At 33.3% G+C, this 21,267-nt stretch overlaps 1 protein-coding gene across 1 annotated transcript in view; it reads left to right on the top strand.

The window, feature by feature from the left end:
* Positions 1–21,267, top strand: part of LOC150109148 (synaptotagmin-7-like) — a 100,679-nt gene that overhangs the window by 11,860 nt on the left and 67,552 nt on the right. The window contains exons 2-3 of the mRNA XM_090401710.1: positions 3,415–3,559; positions 13,598–13,714. Coding sequence (XP_090257836.1) covers positions 3,415–3,559; positions 13,598–13,714 — 262 coding nt within the window. The remainder of the gene's footprint in view (positions 1–3,414; positions 3,560–13,597; positions 13,715–21,267) is intronic.

Raw genomic sequence — 21,267 nt, 5'->3', positions numbered from 1 at the left:
CTGCTTACTGGGAGGCCTGAAGTGGTTTAAAAAAAGTTTCATGTTTGGTCTCTAGAGTGGAGTTTCCGGATTATGTAAAAAATAAATTAAAAAACATTTAGTCCGCCATGGTACTAAAGTATGTTGGTTTACGATCTTTCATTAGGTGGAAAATCATGTGAGAAAAGGACGATGTTTGGTTATTATTTTTCTTGAACACGTTAACAAATACTTAGTTCATAACTTGTGTGAATTAGTATTTCTATGCAAGAAGTAATGTTTATTTGTTCAAGCACATAAGTTAACATCGTTAACTTTTATGCTTCTAAAATGACTAACAACCCATCACAAAATGCTAAAATAACATAATTTATATTTTGAAATACAGAAAATTTGCCTTACGTTATTTCAAATTCCTTGATCTCCCAAATGCCAAACAACTTGCATATATGCATGCGGGTTTGTGTAGAAAGAGAGAGAGAGATGAGGGGAGGAGTTATGACAATTCAGTCAATGGCTTCTTTCAGTTAGACCGCTTAGGTGTTTTTTCATCATTTAAGTAATTCTTTAATTATTAACTCGATTAATATGAAGGTAACTAAGGCCAGGTAATTCGCTATTAATCTTGTTAACTACACATATTATTAAGTTGATTTATATATTTGAGATAAACAAATACACCAGAAGGTAAAACCTGATATTTCTGTGTTTGTTCAAGTATTCTCGAATACACAACATTGTCTTGCTTGGATATGAGGCAAGTTATGACGATTCATATAATCGTTACTGCTTCTGATTTTTGAAGGAAGTTATAAATCGTTTTTGTAACTGAACTATTGGCCCTGTGGAGATATCAAACACAAGGAAATAATGAAGCATTGTTCCTGTATTTTCATGCGGAGACAGAAACTGGAATCTTTATGGTTGAGTAAAAAAATTATGTTTCCACAGCAGGCAATTTAATTATTTAAGTCTTGATAAAAGAGTTAGGGTTGGGGGGGGGTCTGGATGGATTAGGCAGCCAAGCCTATATATTAAAGTGCATCTCGCTATATTGATTCACTTAGTAGTTTCTCTGCTGGTCTTAATTAAGATTAATCATGACATAAGACATAAAATATGAAAAATTAGAATAAAAAGAGATATTAATAAGAAGATTTAAAACTGACCAGACAGATTTATCTCAAGTGACACCTTTAAATCCTAATTTACTGGCAAACAACCTTAATCCTCTAACGAAATTTTGTGTCTTTTTTTTTTTGAATATTGAGAATAAGCTTCAATTAAAGATTTAAGGTAATCAAATCAAACCAAACATAGAAGAAGGAACGGAATATTTAAACTAAAACTATTCCAGAGTACAAGTGGATTACATAATATTTCCAATGAAAAAATAAAGAATTAGAGATCTCTGTCTGTATTATTTACGTAGAATCACTATAAGTTCAGAATTAAGGAAATACACAGCTGAGACGAACGATGTTAAGCTGCGTGACATATTCTAAAACTACTTAATAAAAGTGAGTACATTAGCACTTAACTTTGAAATAATGTCATGAAGTATATGCCACCTATTACTATTTCATCGAGCCAGAGATTTTTTATTTTTATTTTGGAAAACAACCGGTTTTGTATTCAAATTTGAAAAGAGCTTTATCATTCATTGCAAGCGCCACTGCTGGACTTGAAATTTAGATCTGTATTTGCAACCAAAATCCTGATTGGGTTTCCCCGTAATATTGTCAGCTTCAGCTGGCTACGTATTTTAAGTCATCGGCATTTTCATTTATTATATAAATTTCCGCGTAGTCTGTTTTTTTTTTTATATTCTGTATGAGACACAATATTGCGTGTTACTGTATACCAGAACTTCACGCTCTCTCTGTATTCCATATATCGACATGGATTAGCTATTCGCATACGTGACATGAACGGAAATTATTTATCACAAAAAAGCCTTTGTAAGCCATGGTACGATTTTCGTAAACATTTCCCTCTTTCGCATATGAAGATTTTATTTTATTATCTTCGAGATTTGATTTCACTTTTATTTGTTCAACGAGGAAGAGATGCGTTCATGGTCTAGTTTTCGGTTTCTTGCGAAATTAAAAATGATTATCTGGTTCTTCATGATGAGTTAGGTTAACCACAAACCAAGTAATTCAAATAACAACTATGTTCTGTCCGTAGGAAACGAAATGCAATGAAAACAACTATCACATCTTTCTGCATCGATATCATTCTATAGAAACCTGCTCCAAAATTCTACGTCAACTGGTTGCAAAACACAAATACATAATACTAATTAAAAAGAACTTCGGCACGCTTTCTAATCCAGAACTTAAATGATTTCAGAAGGTAGTGTCAAGATTGTGGTTGTTTTAGAATTCAATTCGTAGGAAATTAAGAAACTTTATAACAAAATTTTTCATGGAAAAATAACAATATCTGTCTCGCAAGGAGCGGGGGAAAATTAATTAGGAAATTTAAAACAAACATATGGAAGTATTCGAATAGAAACAATATAACGAACCGATGTGTAACTTCGTTATATTACCAAAATGAAGGATAACGAAATATATACAGTAAAATAATAATAAAAAATTCCTTAGACCACTCACAGTGCTAACATACTGCTCCATGTTACTCTCAGCTACGATAGGTATACAACTTATAGTGGGTGGGAAGTATATATTCCATATGTAAAAAGAAATTGTACAATTTGTCAGATTATGCTAAATACAAAATAGTAGGTAGGATAAGTTAATATGAATTTAAATGTAAGGAAAAAGAGTATAAAATTAAAATTAACAAACGAATTAGCACTGTCAGTAAGCTGTTTTGCAATTATATTAATATTGATTTTTTCATTTTTTTTTAAATTTTTTACTTTAATGAATGTTTGATGATATAGTGTATTAACTTTTACTCTTTATGACTGATGACATAGACTAAACTATCCTAATTTTAGAATATTTAAAAAAAAAACATAGAAAAATTCATCTCGTAACCCCACTATGGTAACAATGCAGTATTTTACACTGTCTTTCCATTACTTCCAACTATAGGAAGCAATTATGTATATAGCAAACTGAAAATTTTCTTTTGCAGTAGAAATCGCAATCCATTATATTCAAAATATCTAATTCAGAAATATCGTAGAAAAACAGAATAAATCTAATTTAAAATGCTATTTTCTGTAAAAAAAAAAAAAGGGTAATTAAAAATACAGGAGGTGAGCGATGCTACTGATAGATAAAGGTAGTCATGGCCTTCCTTCATTTTCTTCTTAATACACACACACACACCAAACAAAGTACAAATTGAACAGCTGCCAGTTGGCTGGAGGCCAATAACTTAAATCTGTAACCATGTTTCATTGTAGTGACGACAGATTAAATGATTACATACTGTATTTGATTTCAAATTTTTTAGGAGGCTTTTGATCTAGAGGTGGACACTGCAGAACCAGATGAGCCGCAAGGACAGATTCAGTTTAACCTAGAATACGATTTTTATGCATCGACGTTAATATTAAAACTAATACAAGGTAGAGATCTAGCTGCCAAAGATATCACAGGTAAGGTAATTATTGTTTGTTTGTAGTATTTAATATGTAGTTCTAAATCTTAGGAATTGGTTATTGAAATTTTGACGGTTTAATATAGACGATAACTAAATACGTGGCAACAAAATAACCACATGCGTGCTCCAATCGCAAGAGACAACGAATAGGCACGAGATTTACTTGGAGAACTGCTCTTTACTGTGAGTGACGTTTTTATTATTAATTCTAGCCTCAATATGCAGCACAAAGAATACGAATGCAGCATTTCAAGAAAACACTTGCTAAACGTGCTAAACCACTTACTGAAGTGTCGACCAATCTCACTAAACGAAAAGACTACACTCATAAATCCAATATACAAGGGATTTACTGAAATGCAATGTAAATGTTTTACAGAAATGAAGTAGTACGAGACAACTGTAGCTAATCGGAACGAGCAATTTCCAGTAAGTCTTGGCTTCATGTTGTGGCAGTGTCAGCTTGACTCTTTCTAATTGATGGCATAGAACAACTTGCTGCAAAAAAAAGTGAACTTGAACATATTACATAAACGATGTCGTAAGCTGAAATGTATCATTTATGATGGTAATTTTACTGTTGATATCATTAGGTGTTCCTTCAAGAATTGGTATTTTGAACAGGTGGTATTTTCATGCAAAATAACATCATCATTGAAAACTGCATCTCCTCTGATTATGCCAAAATATTAAACATACATTGAAATTTAAATGTGCTAGTGCCTGTATTTAGTATCTCAATTAATAAAATTTAGTATCCGAATTAATAAATGATTCAATCCTGAAAAGCAAAAAATAGAGGGAATAAAAAAGATCCCTCTGAGTAACGAAATCCAGCTAAACACACATTCTCTAATTAAATACGGTGTTTCGTATTTTTATTCTGCCTGTGTTGTTTGCTTTGAAATAAATTATAAACTAATAATATATACAACAATATTCTTATTTGACGTAAAGTATGAGTGATTATTTTTATTATAATTACGGTTTTGGAATGGTACTTTTTTTGGTTTTAGTCTGGCGACTTATTTCTCGAGCAGACGACTAAAATTCAGAATCCCTCAACTTATCTTTGCTAGATAATGTGTTGTTTTCAGTAACCTGTACCTTCATTAAATCTCTTCATTTCTTCAAAATCAAAATTAGAACCTCAAAACACACACACACACACACGCACACACACACACACACACACACACACACACACACACACACACACACACACACACACACACACACACACCTTATGATTGTCCAAGATCTCAGAATAGACATGATTAGTAAATTAAATGTCTATTTGGAGAGTTTAAAAGGTGATTGCCAAACTAAGGTATGTCGGATATAATGAGCGGTGTTTAAGCTACTGTATAATCGCTTGTTCCCTAAATAAGTGGTTGTCGAATAAAGGTAGACGCCGCTACTCTACTGAATCAACCGTCTAATGAACCATAAACAACGATTCGTATGCTGTACGTGACATATGATTGTTTGTTGGATATTGCACAGCTATTGACTAGGATCACCGGAAATACGAGGTGGTAACTAACACTCAAATTCACCACTCAGTCTCAAGCCTTTACTAAATTGACGACCACTGGTTATTAATAACTATTGGATTATCTCAATGACCAGAACTACGAATAACGGATGTTTCCAATAATCGTCAGTAGTGTTAGCTGAGAGGATAATGATTTTACTTTGAGAGATATACTTTCTCCTGAAAGAGAGGCATATCAAAATAAATTTGGTATCGTAATTTTGAAGAATTTTGTGATTGTAGTGAACTTTAATAGTTAGCAGACAATGGATAGAATAGTAGAAACAGAGAAATTAAAAAAAAAAGTTAAAGTTTCCTTCAGAAAAAAGAAATGTTATTTCAAGTATTCGTATTCGTATATTTCAAGTACTACAAATCAAACAAAATCAGCTATCAAACCGTATGAAATAAGTGTGTTGCAATTCATTGCGAACACTAAGGTCATTGCAGAGAGATATATCATTAGTATTAATTCAGCCAATGAAACAGCCAGAACAGCGTAATGTCAAAAGAGAATCCCAGAATTAAACTGCAAGTTCTGCTCTTTATAAATGCGTAATTAATATTTCTGTACCTCAGTCGGTAACGAACAGATCCTTTGGCTGGACGTCTTCATTAGTGTAAGAGCCAAGAGTTTTACAGAGTTCCTACAAAAAAGCAAACTGGTGCTCAGAAGAACACATGAGATTTAGTGACAAAATATCCCAATGGACTTAAGACTTATCACCTTATTATATTAAATTAAGGTTAACATAACTGATCGTTTTCGGCAGTTCATGGGTAAGCCAGAAAAGATCGAAGAAAACATAATAAAGGATGATATGACTAATGTCGAGTTGATGGTATGATTTCAAATTGTGTGTTTAATTGAAATTGCTTTCTAAAAGATCAAAAGTGAAAAGTTCCTTTCATTTCTCTTGTGATTGACATTTTCAGGAAACTTTTCCGTAATCGTTGAAGCCAGATTTAATATGTAAATGTCCATGCATGGATAACACTTCGAGAGAGAGAGATGAGAAACTATCCTACAGTTTCCCCTATAGGATAGTTTCCTATCCTATAGAAGGCAATCCATACTTAGAGATATCTTTATGCAACACTACACAGCATCGATTCCTGTCTTAGAAATCACTAGGATACTATGTGAAAACAATCCTTGGATATGAACTAAGAGTATTATTCAACACCAAGAGAAAACTGGTAACAAAAATACCGATTTAGTAAACTCTTTGGGAAGAAGTTTACTCACATTTTATACAAATATATTATATAAAGCACGCATTCCTTTTCCATAGATATTACATTATATAAATCTGTGATAATTCCTAGAAACACATCAAAAAGGCAATCTGCAATAAAGATTAGTCACACTAATCAATCACCGAAAATTCGCTAAGCATCCGGCGTTCGAATGATTTCATGCATGACATGGTAGCGGAGAACACACTTGCCTATTGAGACATGACGTGACAGAAAGGCATCGGATGTACTGCTCCTGAAGCTCTGAGTATATGACCGATATCTTGTGGATTGCCTCCAATGCAAACGTGGATGTATTGATAAAATACAAAATACATATATAAGATATTTGTAGATTAAGGCAATCGTCTGTGTATTGACATATAATAATGTCATTCTTGAAATAACCGATAAACGTAACAATTTTGAATAACTCAGTTCACTGCCGAAGAAAGAGGTTAAACAAGGTCACTTTGAGCTTTAACACTGTGAAAGATGGCAATCTTGGCACACAGGGCAGAACAACGGAACATTTTCCTTCTGTTGCATGATATGGCATGAAATTTTAGTAGGAATAATGATCATTTAAATCACCGTGAATTATAATTCCTGTTCATTCAGTGAATTTTCCTTTCCAACAACGGACAGTAAGGAAAATAAATAGTCTGCAAATGACACGAAAAGATCGAAACCTTATATTCATACTCCGAAAGTCCATTAACATTTGACTTACATTTAACATTTAACCTAACGCTGTATTTGATATTTAAATAATTACTTATTATTAATTGATTACTTAAGTTTTCTCTTCGTGATCATTGCAATAAACAGTGATGGCACGTGTCTCCACTAAAGCTTATCAAAATAATAAAAAATAAATTCTTAAAAACTCTTAACATAATACATATAACATAGAATATTACAAGCCAAATATTTCAAATTTAAATTAAATGAATAACATATTTCTTTTTTAAATATGATTGTTAAAAATTCACCTCTTAGGCTACTAAGTGGTGACTCCGCTCTTCAAATCGTACTACTGCACAGATATTTACAATGCTTTCTGGTAACAAAGGGTTAATGTAACCATAGGACACCTCTAGCTAAGGCAGGTCTCGGGTAAACAGGGTAGTTTTCCCCTAAGCTCACCCACAATAATTTTACGATAGTTGACATAAATATCTGATTAGCTGTGGACACAAAATTGGTGTTTTTTTTTTTTTTTTAATAAAATGTAACTAATTTCTAAATAGTTAAATTTCGAAATCGTCATAAATTACATACAAAATTTCTACTAAGTTTTGGGTTTATTTTGTTTCTCCAAACAATACAATGTTTCTAGCAACTGATTTCAATAACGAATGTCCTGATTGTCAGGCGATGCCTGTTTAGTGAAGATCGTCTGGAGACATGTTTTGGAAAATTCAGCAAGGTAGAGCAGTACAGGAGTTAAATGAAGTATATAATCGAGCAGCAGTAGTAATTTGCATTCTGAATAAACATCATGCAAACCTCCCTACATAGAAATACTGAGGAAAACAGAACTGGGATTGATCCCACTATTGTATCAAGGATAAGAACATTTGTCCAACAGTTAGTTCTTCGAATTCCACGATATATTGAAGAAACTAGTTACCAGTGGCATCTCTCAGCATACTCAACCAGAATATAGAATAATAGATAAATAAACCTGTAATGCTTTTCTCATACATCATAATTTAATACGATCGTAAGCACGTACACTTTGAATTGCTACTTACCATCTAATTTCTCTTCTTCTTTTTCTATTTCTTATCTATTTTCTTTCCATCTTTCTTTATTTCTTCCCATCTAGTTTATTTCGCGCTTTCCCTATTTTTTATTTATTTGTTTGTTTTTGGCGAAGAATCCCGTATAAGGGATATGCGTAGAGGACACGTATGGCTCTTGATTGTTATATGGTTAGACACTGTTATCTCAGACAGCAACTGAAGACAGCGGTTTGAGTAATCCAGCAGGAAATTTCTTAGAACTTTTCCTTCCAAATGTTTTGCGTTCGCCATAGGAATATACTTCCTCCTAAACAGACGTGAGCGTGCGTAAGCGTTCGTACAATTTATGAAAAGAAGTGGAGACGAAAACAATTTTTCTCTTTCTCTAGAGCTGGGATTCGTGCACTGAGTACAGACTTCAATTGCAAGTAGCTTAAAAGAATTCAGCATAATCAGGGGAAAACAAAGACCTTGGTTATAATAAATGCAGATATTGAAAATTTTCATTCAAAAAATTAGACTAAAATGTATGCTACAGGAAGGCTATCATAAACTTTTGTAGACTGTTTTAAACAAGCGGTTAAATAATAATTGGATAACTGAGTCTGGTGATATGATAGTATTGAGTGGGGAAAAAGCAGCGTTCTGTATATGTAAAGTTTTCTAGCGTCACTATAGAAACAGACGAGGATGCGAAGAATTTTTTCAGAACTTTAAAGGTTTCAAAAATACTGATAAATGGAATATCAATACACGACGGCTTTTCACTTGCGAAACAAGGCCAACGTGAAGAGACTTTGGGAGTTGATTCGTGCTGCCAGTCAACAGAACATCCGCGAACTATCAACCCTGTTGAATGTTTCATATAGCAATTGCTAAGTCAGGTAGGGGAGCAGAAAAAAGAAAACTATGTCGGTAACCTGTGCACTCTTCTGTCTCACTAACGGTACTAAATAAATGCTGTTCAAAGGACTGTAATTATAGAAAATTAAAATAGTTTTACAATTTAATCAAAAGAAACAAGTACGGGTTTACATTCGTGAAGAAAACTGCACTTTATTGGTATTGTAACTGAAATATAATTGAAATCAATCCTAATTATTGTCAGTAGGATCTGTATAGTTATAATTCTTCACATTGTATAACGATGACATTTACTGAAAGTCAGGGGTGGCTCGTGCATAGGCACTGCGGAACTGCAGCACCCCCAATTTTTCTCGCTATATAAATATATTTATTAATTTATTTATATTTGCTTGTAATATTTAATTTTATCACCAACAATCCTATACAATTCTCTTATTTCGTATAAAAAATAATAAAAATCCATCTTGTAACCCGTCTGCAGCTGTTTTGTATCCTCATTGATAAGCAGATTTTTCCCTTAAGAAGGAAATGACAATTCCTTGGATTTCTAATTTAATACGTAACGCCAATCTTCGCTTTACGATAGCTTGATAATGTGATAAAATCCCCAGGAACATCCGTTGTTATATGTACAAAGTTGGAGATTTAATTAAATTCTTACTGTACAGATTCATAAACCGAAATATTGTTTTAAGCACTTTTGTTGTATATAAAATGCATGTCATAAAAATGTTACTTTTCTCAAGTTTCACTGGATTAACATACTAAAAAAAATTTATTAAAAAATTCCAAACACTCGTTATAGCATTCATCTCTTTAGGCACCAAGTTGAAAAAAAAAAGCAATTTGAATTTTGGTTTAATCTTTCTAGTATGGTGCAGAAAATAAAATCAAATATTGTAGCTACACAAAGCTGACAAACACAAAACAATTTGCCAGCGATAAAAGGTGACCTTTACAGAAACTGGTTCTGTATTCAGTAGACGTGCTAGAGAATAGTAGTCGGAGGACAATGCAGAGAGTAGCGGTTTGCAAGATTGAAAAAAGTCATAGCAGAGAAAATTAAGCAGAGGAGTGTTTAAAAATACGATGAACAGACACGAACTGGGACTTTTCAATGATGAAAGAAAAACATGCATTCATTTGTTTCCCACTTTTAGACAAAGATATTGGTTTCATTACTAACTATGACTGCCGACGAATAATATTAGCATTAAATATTTAACGATGTTACTGTGCTCATTTCATGTGCAGGCATAGCAGATCAGTGAATTGTTAATTTACAGACAGGATGCTCAGTATATGCCCAAGGGTGACCGCTTTCTCGTCAGAATGATTGGTATCGCATGCAGAGATGATGAGACATTACAGTATATTTTTTTTAATTCTAAATTACGTTATAATGTGGGATTTCGATATCATTATAACATATGCTCCATGAACAGCTAAAAACAGCTTTTAACATTTTATTTATGCTATAAAATCTTGCCGTGTCTACGTTCACATTCGAACGAAATTGACTGTAAGACAAAATATCAAACAAAATAGCCATCAACACAAACATTTTGAGTATTCATCGCTATTAAGATATAGGAAATTAAAACGAACGCATTCTAAGGATATATTCCGATTACATCCAGTTATAATTGTAGCAAGAAGCCATGATGGTAGTTTCATCTCTGAATGAAACTTTAGATAAGTTAAATACCATGCTTGCCTGTATATTTAATTTACTCTGCATTTACTTAATTTTAAATGTTATAATTTAGTAAATATGATTAGTGCAAATAAATTATAAATCTTATTTATAAATTTGGAAAATTCGTAAATAAAATTGAAAGTTCACAATCATTAGCCAGTCAGGAGTTTTCGGTATCCATGGAATCAGCAAAAAACATTAAATGTAAATTGGATTGAGTTCTAATTTTTCGCCTTTAAATTTTGTTACTTTTTTCTTTTTCATTTATAAAGTAAGTTTTATCGGTAAATGTTGACACGACATGAATATGTAAATAGATTTTCGAAAAAAATGCTTCTAGAGATATGCTAATTTTTTTTTTATAATGTAGGTTAATATAATTAAAATATTGAAAAACAACATAAATATCAAACGCTAAAATTATTAAAAATGCACCTCTTTTCAGTTAAGTGTTCAAATATTAAATTAAGTATACACATACTGGCCACTGCATTAAAAACTTTTACTCAATACCGATTGTTTCCGTATAGACATGCGACTGTTAATACCGATCCTCTTCAATTCCATGCGCATGGTTCGGTGAGATATGGATCGTGAACAGCCTTCATTAAACGCTTCGGTCAATTGCTGCACGCAAGAAGTTCTGTTTATCTGTACAAGCCTTCTCAGCTGACGGCGATCTCGTTCCTGATAGACTGTCTTAGGACCACAGTTACGCCTGTTAGATAAGCAATACGGGTTATTTTCCCACTGATTAAATAGCCGGTATATCTCGCGCTGCGCAAGTGACATTTACGTACATCTGCATAAAGGTTTCTAATTCAGTGGCAAGTATGTATACAATATCATTACGATTAATTATTATAATATAATAGGACATCAAATATTAAAATGAGGGATTAAGAATTCTTATTAATGTTCTATATTTTTTCATAAAAGGCTAAAATTAACCTTAAATGTACCATTTGAAGCATTAAAATTTAATTTGTATGGCAATATGTTTTAATATCCATTTGTCAGAGGACTGCTTAAACTACATATTTAAAATTCTTTGGTAAAATTATTGTGAGAATTTGTGATCCATTACTGTGCCTGTAAACATTTCTCCAGCCGTGGATTAACACGATATTGTCATATTTAGATTTATAATATGACCAAGAGCGATCATGAATCAATGGAGTCATTTCATTAATGCAAATTAAATTCGAAGCAAAAAAATTCGAAAAATAACTTTAGTCATTGGTTAATATCAACATATAAATGCTCAGTGTTTTTGTAAATATTTTTCTGCCATTTTTGCAGCAGTACATAAAATGTTTTTCCTTTAAGAAAGCGAATTTCCATATCAGTGAAATGCTGGAATTTTACACACCATTACGTAACGACAGGTCTCGTTTTTGAAGGATAACCAAAGAGACAGAAAAGAATAATGAGGATATACTCTTATGCCTTTCTCTAAAGATTACGACATATCTTAAGTTTATCGTTAAATATTCCTCAAAATTTGGATCGTAAATACTGCTCAAAAGTCGGGTGAGAATTGTGGAATAATATGAGGTTGTCAACTGCACACTAAGCTTTTTCTTACGGTAATTTTCACTTTGAAGACAGCAATGTTTATAACTGAAATAATTTTAAAGGAAAATTACCTTATTATATTTAATTGTTCAGAACATATTCAATATCTTCTGATAAGTAAAATTATAAATTTGATATCAGATGACTTGCACTAATAGGGAAAAGCAATATGGAAAAGCAATTGCTGAGTTCCCAAGTAAATCATTTTTTTAAAAAAATTCAATTATTCCTTATGAAAATCCCTACTATTAATTAAAGGAATCTCTACGTAAAATTTTAACAACAGCTGAAGCAGTAATAATAATAATAATCTACGTGATCATCGTGAAAAAGTCAACTAATATGCAAACTTAGAGTTGCTTACACTTCATTTAGGTCATATTAAACAAAGACAAAGATAAATAATGAAAATAACGAAAGGAGGAAGAACAATAATTTCTTCACACTTTGAAAATACATAATTTTTTTTTTCTTCTCAAAAAAAGAGGCTACCAATGATGGATATTCTTGATCATTTTATTTCTAAGATACAATATGGAAAAGCAATATTAGATAATGAAACCTAACATTCCTCTCAAACTACCCTTTATTAAAAATCTATGAATTACTGTTTTTAAAATAAATTTTTAAACTAATGAAACGTCTAATGAAATATGGAGAAATGAAAGAATAGCAAGGAGAGCTGACAAGCTAGTGAAAGATCACCAGTTGTTCTAAATATGACATAACGGGGAGGAAAAAAGATTGATAATTCAAGGGAAACGATTACCTTCATTTTTCACCAGTACCTTACTTTAGGCATTTAACAGTTACTGCTGTCAACTTAACATAAAAAAGGAAAACGCAGTGTTTAAATTATTGCAAGTTTACTGATGATTAAAAAATTTCTACCAGTAATTTCTAGTGGCTTGTTTTACGGCAGGTGTTTTTGAAGAGATCTTTTGATTTAATATTGTCTATTTTAACAGCAGCCCCAATAGAGTTTCTATCCCCAATCTCAATGAAACATCTACCGTCTGATTCGACGCTAAATTCTTCAGCTATATAAAATATATGACGGTGCGAAAGAAAGAGCACACTTCGATACTTCTTAATTTTCTTCAAAGGCATATCAGGAGGTGTAGTAGACGTTGTGGGTCAAATGTCGTTGAAATATCTGAATTCATTTTGGAGATATGTAATAAGAAATTCTCAAATTGCAGAAATTAAACTAGGTGTCTATTGATAGCAAGTACGATCTTGATAGTTATTTCGTTTATTGCACTGCTTTTGTTCGGTAATGAAACATGATCGTATCCCTTGTGTTTAAACCTGTTTTAATTTCCATTATATTCGAGACTAATGAGTCTAATATCTTTTCAGGCACCAGCGATCCTTATGTGAAAGTATGTCTATTGCCAGACAAGAAACGAAAATTGGAAACCAAGATAAAACATCGAACACTAAACCCGAAGTGGAACGAAACTTTATATTTTGAAGGTGAGGATAAAATAGCCTGTTATCCTTGCTATCTTTCTTTTTAACTTACGTTATTGTGAATTTTAAATTTTAAATTTAAATTGTGACGAATAAGTTTCTTTCACAATGTATAGTTCAGAAGTTGCTATTTTATTTAATTGGTTATTGGCCTTCCAAGTATCCTTGAATTTCCTAACCGTAATACGAGGGGTAAGGTGGTTAGTTAGCCTTATGCCTCTAAGTATTCTTGTCTGTAAAGTGCGTGTGTTCTATTGAGTGATTTCCCGGTTCTGATGGACAAAACAAAATCAAGTTTACAGCATGAGACCAGCTAACTCACCTCCAGGTGAAAAGCTCTAATGAAAGCTTTACGCGTCGATCAACTAATTTCAGTCATTTTAATATCTCAGCCTACTAAGCTTACGACAACTATGCCCAACGTACCACCTGCAGGCTGTAACCAGCCTACCAAGCGCTTTCATTTGGGCAGCCAAGAATAAAATGAAAGACTATTTTTGGTGATGCCCAGGCGCACGTCAGCTCGACTTCCACAACTTGCTCGTTTTTAGAAAGGTAATAGGATCTTTAAAAAATGTATTATAGAAAACTAGTTATTTTTATGGCAGCTTGTAAGAAATGCAAGTTTTCATCTGATATATATATCAGATATAAAAGAAAATTTCGAAACACTAAGGAACCAGCCTTAGTGTTTAGTATTGGAAAGTATTTAAATGCGAAGTTTTGCGTTTTCGAAAGTAAACATTTCTGTAATTAATCAAAAAAAAAATAATAATAATAAATTTCATTTATTGAAAACCAGTGTCTTATAAAGTGTTAGAAAGAGAAACATCACCTTAGGTGATATCCTCCCCATACACATACTGTTTTTTTTAATTTGCCCAAGGGAATTCTTTTTACTCCTAAGTTTTGGAACTTTAGGTAATTTGATAATCAAAATATGCCGGTTTGCGTGGATACCACTCTAATGGTGAAGTATTATACTTGCTATCTATGAAATCAGCGAAGGATTAAAAAGCATTGCACCTCATCTTATTAACAATTGCTCGTTCCATAAGTTGTGATATGTGACATTCACTTGTTTACTAAAAGAAATTGTTTATTCTTAACAAAATTAACAAAAATGGCTTTGTTTATTTTAAACAAAATCATTAGGCTCCATAAATCAGGTTTGTTTTTATGAAATCTTTTTGATAAAACTATCTTATTATTTTGACCACAAAAGGTTGATATACGGTAAAGTTAATATTTAAAACAATCCTCCTTAAAATATGGATCTACAAGGTAACACAGCAACGTATTTCATAATCTGCAAATCGCTGCAAATCGAAAATAAATAAATAAAATAAAATAAAGACACTATACAGTATACTATATATATAATATATATACATGTCATTAAAACAATATATCCATAATTCTCCTTTAAATATTTTTATCAGTTTCTCACATCTGCGAACAGGCCGAGAATGGATTAAAACCACCTCACCGGCCATTATGGATCAAATACGCATCCTCACATGCTTCGTATCCATCATATATTTCAATGTAATATCAATGGTATGACAATTTTAATATGCACTTCGCATCCATGATAAACTTGACGTCTATAGACGTCTTGGTCGGTAGCGTGGTTAAGTTAGAAAAATAACAAAACTGGATACCACAAGCGTAAGGTGAATGAAATGGAGCTTAATGCGACAGACGTTTGTGCAGCTAAATAGTTTACTGTATATCAGATACTAGGATCAAAATGTAGTGTGTGATGGGAAATGAAACTAGGAATTTCTGTTTCAAGATTTTTATTAGTGTGTGAGACCTTCTAGAAATGTGAGGTTTTCATGGCTAAAGAGGAAAAAAAAACAGGTTTGAAGAACACATGCAGTTATCAGACACAGCTTTAGTTGATTTATCTGTAATTTCAACTAACCCAACCGAATGCCTTGGAGATATCCTGCACTATATTAGGATGCGCCATTCACAACTGCAAAACATTACTTGCAAGCGATTATTTTACAAACTGCTTTCGAAGTTGTCTGCCAATAAATGACATTGGAAATCAACTTTGGGAATCGAATTAGAGAAACGTCAAAAAATAAAAAGGTAAAAGAATAAAATAAAATTGACAAAACCAATCGCAATTCTAGAGCGAACATAACTTTAGTTATTACTTGCGTGCAACAGTGTTTGATTTAGGACTCTAAAATAGGAAACAATAGAATCACCTTCTTCAAGAAACAATCTGAGTTTTGAGCAGAGAAAGGTATTAAACTATTCTAGGTAGGCTTAAGTTAAATCTTATACGATCGTTTTTATGAAGTCTGTGAAATGAAAATACCTACACATAGACAATGAACATTGAACCAATTATGTTATCCAATTACAGTCAGTTTCAATATTATAAGGTCTTCAACATTTTGAACCGAAATACAAGCATTTGAAGTTAACAATGCTACGAAATAAAGCTGCAATAAGTAACACGCTAAAATCAGATTTTTTAAAAATTCTCTACAGTGTCTAAATACGAATCGCAAAATAACACTGTTAACAGAACTTGTTAAAAAGCACGAATCGTTAGATGCTTGCATTTGATATTAGATCTAATACATTTGGAAGCACCAGTCTGTGCTGGAACAGAGGAGTAAGTTTTAAATCGTTTATTTAATTTAATTTTAAAATAAAACTGCAGATATGGGAGAAGGATGAAAATTCATCTTGTCCATTACATATTTATCATTTGATCGACTTCTTACGTAATCTTAATTGCTAAAACATGAGTGAACATTTCAACAAGATGTGGCATGTTTATTGGCATGCGTTTAATAATTCCTACCTATTTTAAATACAGAAATTCATTTACCAAAACATCTCATCGTAAGTTAGTATATTCTCGCAGACTTAGCTATCTTCCCCATAAGACGAATTTGATAATTTTCATTATTATTCATCTAAATTATTAATCATCATAAAGCATTCTGTTAATATTTGGAAGAGCATCAGAAGGTTTTATACAATGGCCACTAGATGGCATTACATGCCGAGAAATGTTGAATTATGAAAGCATACTAAATAAGTACAAAAATAGATGGTGATGCAGAATGAGGAACAATTTTAAAACAGCAATTAAAATTATGTAATGTTCTCTGATTGTTTTAAAGCGAACAATTTTTCCGAAGAATGGCAGGGACGTAGAACAGCAAAATCTTCTTTAAGAATTAGACAGACGCCTACGTTTCTATGTATATTTAGGAAACTTTCTTACGTAAGCAGAAAAGTGTGACTCGCGAGAGAAGCATGAAACTAGTTGGCATTGGATCTCTTTGCGACATTTCAGCAGACGCTGTATAATGAACATAATGTGACAGGTACATTTACTCAGGATTAATGAATGACGCAAAATCTAAATAGTGTTTGTACTGCAGTCATAATTATGTAGTAAAGTGAATCAGGAAACTACTCATGCCACCATTTATTACATATACACATATGCTTTTAGGTGTTTTTGTTTATTTTTTTATGTACCCATATTCAAATGAATTACCATTCAAGTATTAATGCTTTAAAATGCAAGAACGCATTTCAATGACAGATGAGTAAAATGAATAATACGAGAGAAAAAAAAAAAAGAAAGGAAGAAACGATGTAATCTAAATGGACTCTGATCAAGCTACAGACCCCAATTCGGTTTCCCACCCTAGCATGCATGCCACTCTTTAGTCATAATTAACAATCTGTGTTCGGAATGGCATGGATTCTAAGAGGTGTGTTGAAAGCATTCCACGGCGATTTCTCCGTGGAATGTGTATCCAGTAGCTGCAATAGATTCGAATGTGGCAGATCCCTCTTGAGAACAAATCGTTTGGCCTCTTCCCACCACATAATGTTCAGTCGACTTTAGAACTGGTGACTGGGGGCACCTTGTGAAGTATGATAGTCATCCTCGTGCTTCTAGAACGGTTCCCAAATGATTTTCTGATAGTGCATTATTCTGGTGGAGGTGATTATTACCAGATGGATAAACTTTAGGAGATAAACTTGCTCGGGTAACAATATTCAAGTGCAGCGAAGTTGTGTACATTCATTCATCGTGCCAGTAGTATCAGAGAACCTACTATCACCAAGAAAACACCCTGCGACCATCACACCACTATTATCAGCATGAAATATAGATTACATCCATTATGAGTCCATTCATTCTGGCATTGCCATACCCTAGCCTCCTGTCAGCGCAGAAACCAGAACCAGGATTCTCCGAACCAGTCAATTCCTTTACACTCCCGAAGTATTCGGTGTCCGCTTTATTGTGCTTTCTGTACCCGTTATGTGGCTTTCACTCACCAAATTTAAAAATCTATAACACATCAGTATTATTATCGTGAGTGGCGTAAGCATTAGGTTATACAGAAACTCTGCTCTATCGACCAAATACAGGGTGTTCGGGATAAATTTGACATATTTATAATTAATTATATTTTTCCGTAAGTTACATGTATTAACACACACTTCTCTTCATTTAAAAGTTTGGACCCTTCTTCATTCATATACAAGATGTCAGAAAGGATGGATAGCTGGAACCCACCTGAATCATGGAAGAGAATAACTTGTATCATGATGATTCGTGCCCGCCATCAAAATAAGGATATTACGACTGCTGCCCAATGCTCCCTGAATACAGTAAAAACAATCAGGCATGAACTAGAGACTTGCAATGGTGACTACGAGGATGTAGCAAGAAGAAAGATCCCTAGCAGACGATCTGATTGCGTTCGTACAGCAGAATTCCTCGCAAATCTGCAGGAACAGGTGTTGAAGAACCCTGGCATTGGAATTCGGGCTTTGTTCGTGGAGTTGCTAACTGTAGTCAAGCCCTGGATAACAAGGGTAGCCAATGGTAGGCCGTATGTATGGCAGCAGGATTCGGCCCCTTGCCACACCTCTGGGAAAAGTCAAAAATGGTTGTCTGAAAATTTCTACGACTTCACCAGTCCAAATGTTTGGCCTCCAAACTCCCCAGACCTTAACCCCATGGATTATTTTGTATGGGGCGCAGTTGAAAAAGACACCAATCGCACTTCCAGTAATACAAAAGCCCAGTTAATGGATAAAATTAAAACAGTTTTTGCGGCCCTTCCCAGGGAGACTGTAGCATCAGCTTGTTCGAGGTTCCGAAGCAGAATTGAAGCTGTGATCGATGCTAATGGTGGTTATTTTGAGTAAATCTTGTTGATAGTATTGTAATTAACTCTGCCTGTAATGTTTTTTTGCCAATTCATTAAATTTAATAGATACAAAGAAGATTTTCTTTTTCCTTACGAAACTGTCAAATTTATCCCGAACACCCTGTATGGAGTATTTTCAAACCATTTCAGTCCTTCGATAAGCAGGGTGGTAATCTCTCGCCGCGCGAGAATACAACTAATACCCGAAATTGTAACTGTCTTTCTTTCTGGCAGCTTTTTTTCGTCAAAAAAGTTGTCATCGGCCAGATAGTTATTGGGTTGATGTTTAATCGTTGTTCTACGTATCATGTTCGCTATGCACTCTAGACACTGTTATCCATAAATGCAGTAGCAATACGACAGTACAGTTTCTTTTCAAAGCCTACTGTCGCATTGAGCTCATCGTCTTGGTCCAATAACGAAGTGAATTATATACACAAACGAAGGTCGATCACTATGCATCAAGACTGACGATTTCTTCTCTTCAAATTTTCTATTGGTGCTGGAGTATAGAAAAGCTCTGCACTTTCATTCATTCTCTTTGTCCTGTACATAAATTACCTCAAATCCTATACGCTATTCCATTCCACATGCCACTCAACTTATCCAAACGACAAATTGTTTACTGTCTACTGATTATAAGCTTCAGGTTTTCTACCAATGTCTTAAACTTTGATACCTAATTCTATAGTGTACTTCCGTGTAATAATTTTATGAACTTCAATGTTGCCAACAGTCCTGTCTTATCTCTCGCAAGCAACATCTTACGTCACTTTCCACTTATTGATGATAATGCCCAATCATCAAACTGGACCAGTTCTCTCTTCTTGGGATGACTTACATTTCTGGTCTTTTCCAGTTTAGATACATTTCAGTCATCGCTTCTTCAGACCCTAAACAAAGCTTGTAATTTGTCACTGAAAAAACTTATAAAATTGTTTACTTTGCATAAATCCCAAATTCCAAGCATAGAATAATGCTCACTTATTTGATGTTAAACCTAAAGCTTTCCCAAGAGTGCTTGATGCGATCAAGAATAGGGTAATCCAATTAATTGAAAACTCTCTTTCTCTCTCTCTCTCTCTCTCTCTCTCTCTCTCTCTCTCTCTCACACACACACACACACGCGTGCGCGCGCGCGCGGATTCTTCCACTCACTCTCTCATGGACATCTAGTTCCTTCTTTAAGTTCATTTTGGTTGAAGAGGCTTAATAAATGTACGACTGCCTAAATGGATTTCAAATTATGATCTTTTGGTCACCGAGAACTTGTGCGTGTTGTTCTAACTTCCCTTTGGAACATTTAATTTTGCAATTAGTGGGCATTTCTCATAAGTCAAATGGCACAAAATGGAAAATAAAAACAAACCACCGTATTGTTATCAATCGAAAGCCACTGGAGCCATTTAGTAAGCCAAGTTAAATTTATTTATACTACAAGGAATTAGAATTAATAAATTGAAATGCATTTCAATAAGGAAATAAGCTCAATTCTTATTAACAAGCATAGTATAAATATTCTTATTACGTGCATTTCAGAAAATCCATAACACCAATCTATTACTGTCACGTTGTTAGTCCATCCACTTACTGTATGCACGGAATGAGGCTTATTGGAAATACAAATTTAATAAAATTTAGTTATTCAGATATTTACTAATTTTTTCATCACAATTTCAAATCTTATTTTTAAACTGGTCAATTTGAAACTGTTTTAGAGAAAAATATGCCTTTTTTATGATACCAGATCATTTGAATTATGCAGAGTATGCCTAATACACAAAAACAGGATAATGTGCTTTCCTTCTAGACATAGGCGATCTTATTAGAAAACATTTTCATCAAGAAACAAAGATTGAATTACAGTATAAAAAATATACTTTTTTTTTTTTTTGAAACGAGGTTCATGCGTAGCCTGGTGGCAACTTTTCATGCAACATAAGGTTAGACTGCCAAAATAAAGACTTATACATTCTAGAATGCATTTCAATAGGAAAACAATATAGACCACAATATACAATAGAAACTAAATATAAAGACTACAATAAAGGAACTTATATTATAGGTTCGATTCTAGGCTTTTATGGGCTGTTCTCGAGTTAGTCAATCTTTAGTACAGACAGACAGGGTGCTGTTCCTACCGGAAACAAGAGTTTTAACTGCATCTCTCCGAAAAATTGACCGCAGAACGTACAGCCTAAATATACCAATATCAAAGCAATTCAATACTGTAGAGATGTTTTTGTTGTGACTGATGTATAAAATGCATTCCTAAATTCCCAGATAATCATAGGTAAACGTGATTCATGACAGAAGCCATATTAGCTCGTCTGAATC

The sequence above is a fragment of the Typopeltis vanoorti genome, chromosome 2 (assembly GCF_054136105.1).
Source record: "Typopeltis vanoorti isolate ZY-2024b chromosome 2, IOZ_Tvanoo_1.0, whole genome shotgun sequence".
NCBI lineage: Eukaryota > Metazoa > Arthropoda > Arachnida > Uropygi > Thelyphonidae > Typopeltis > Typopeltis vanoorti.
The sequence above is the reverse complement of the archived record's forward strand: the minus strand, read 5'-3'. Positions and strand labels throughout refer to the sequence as shown.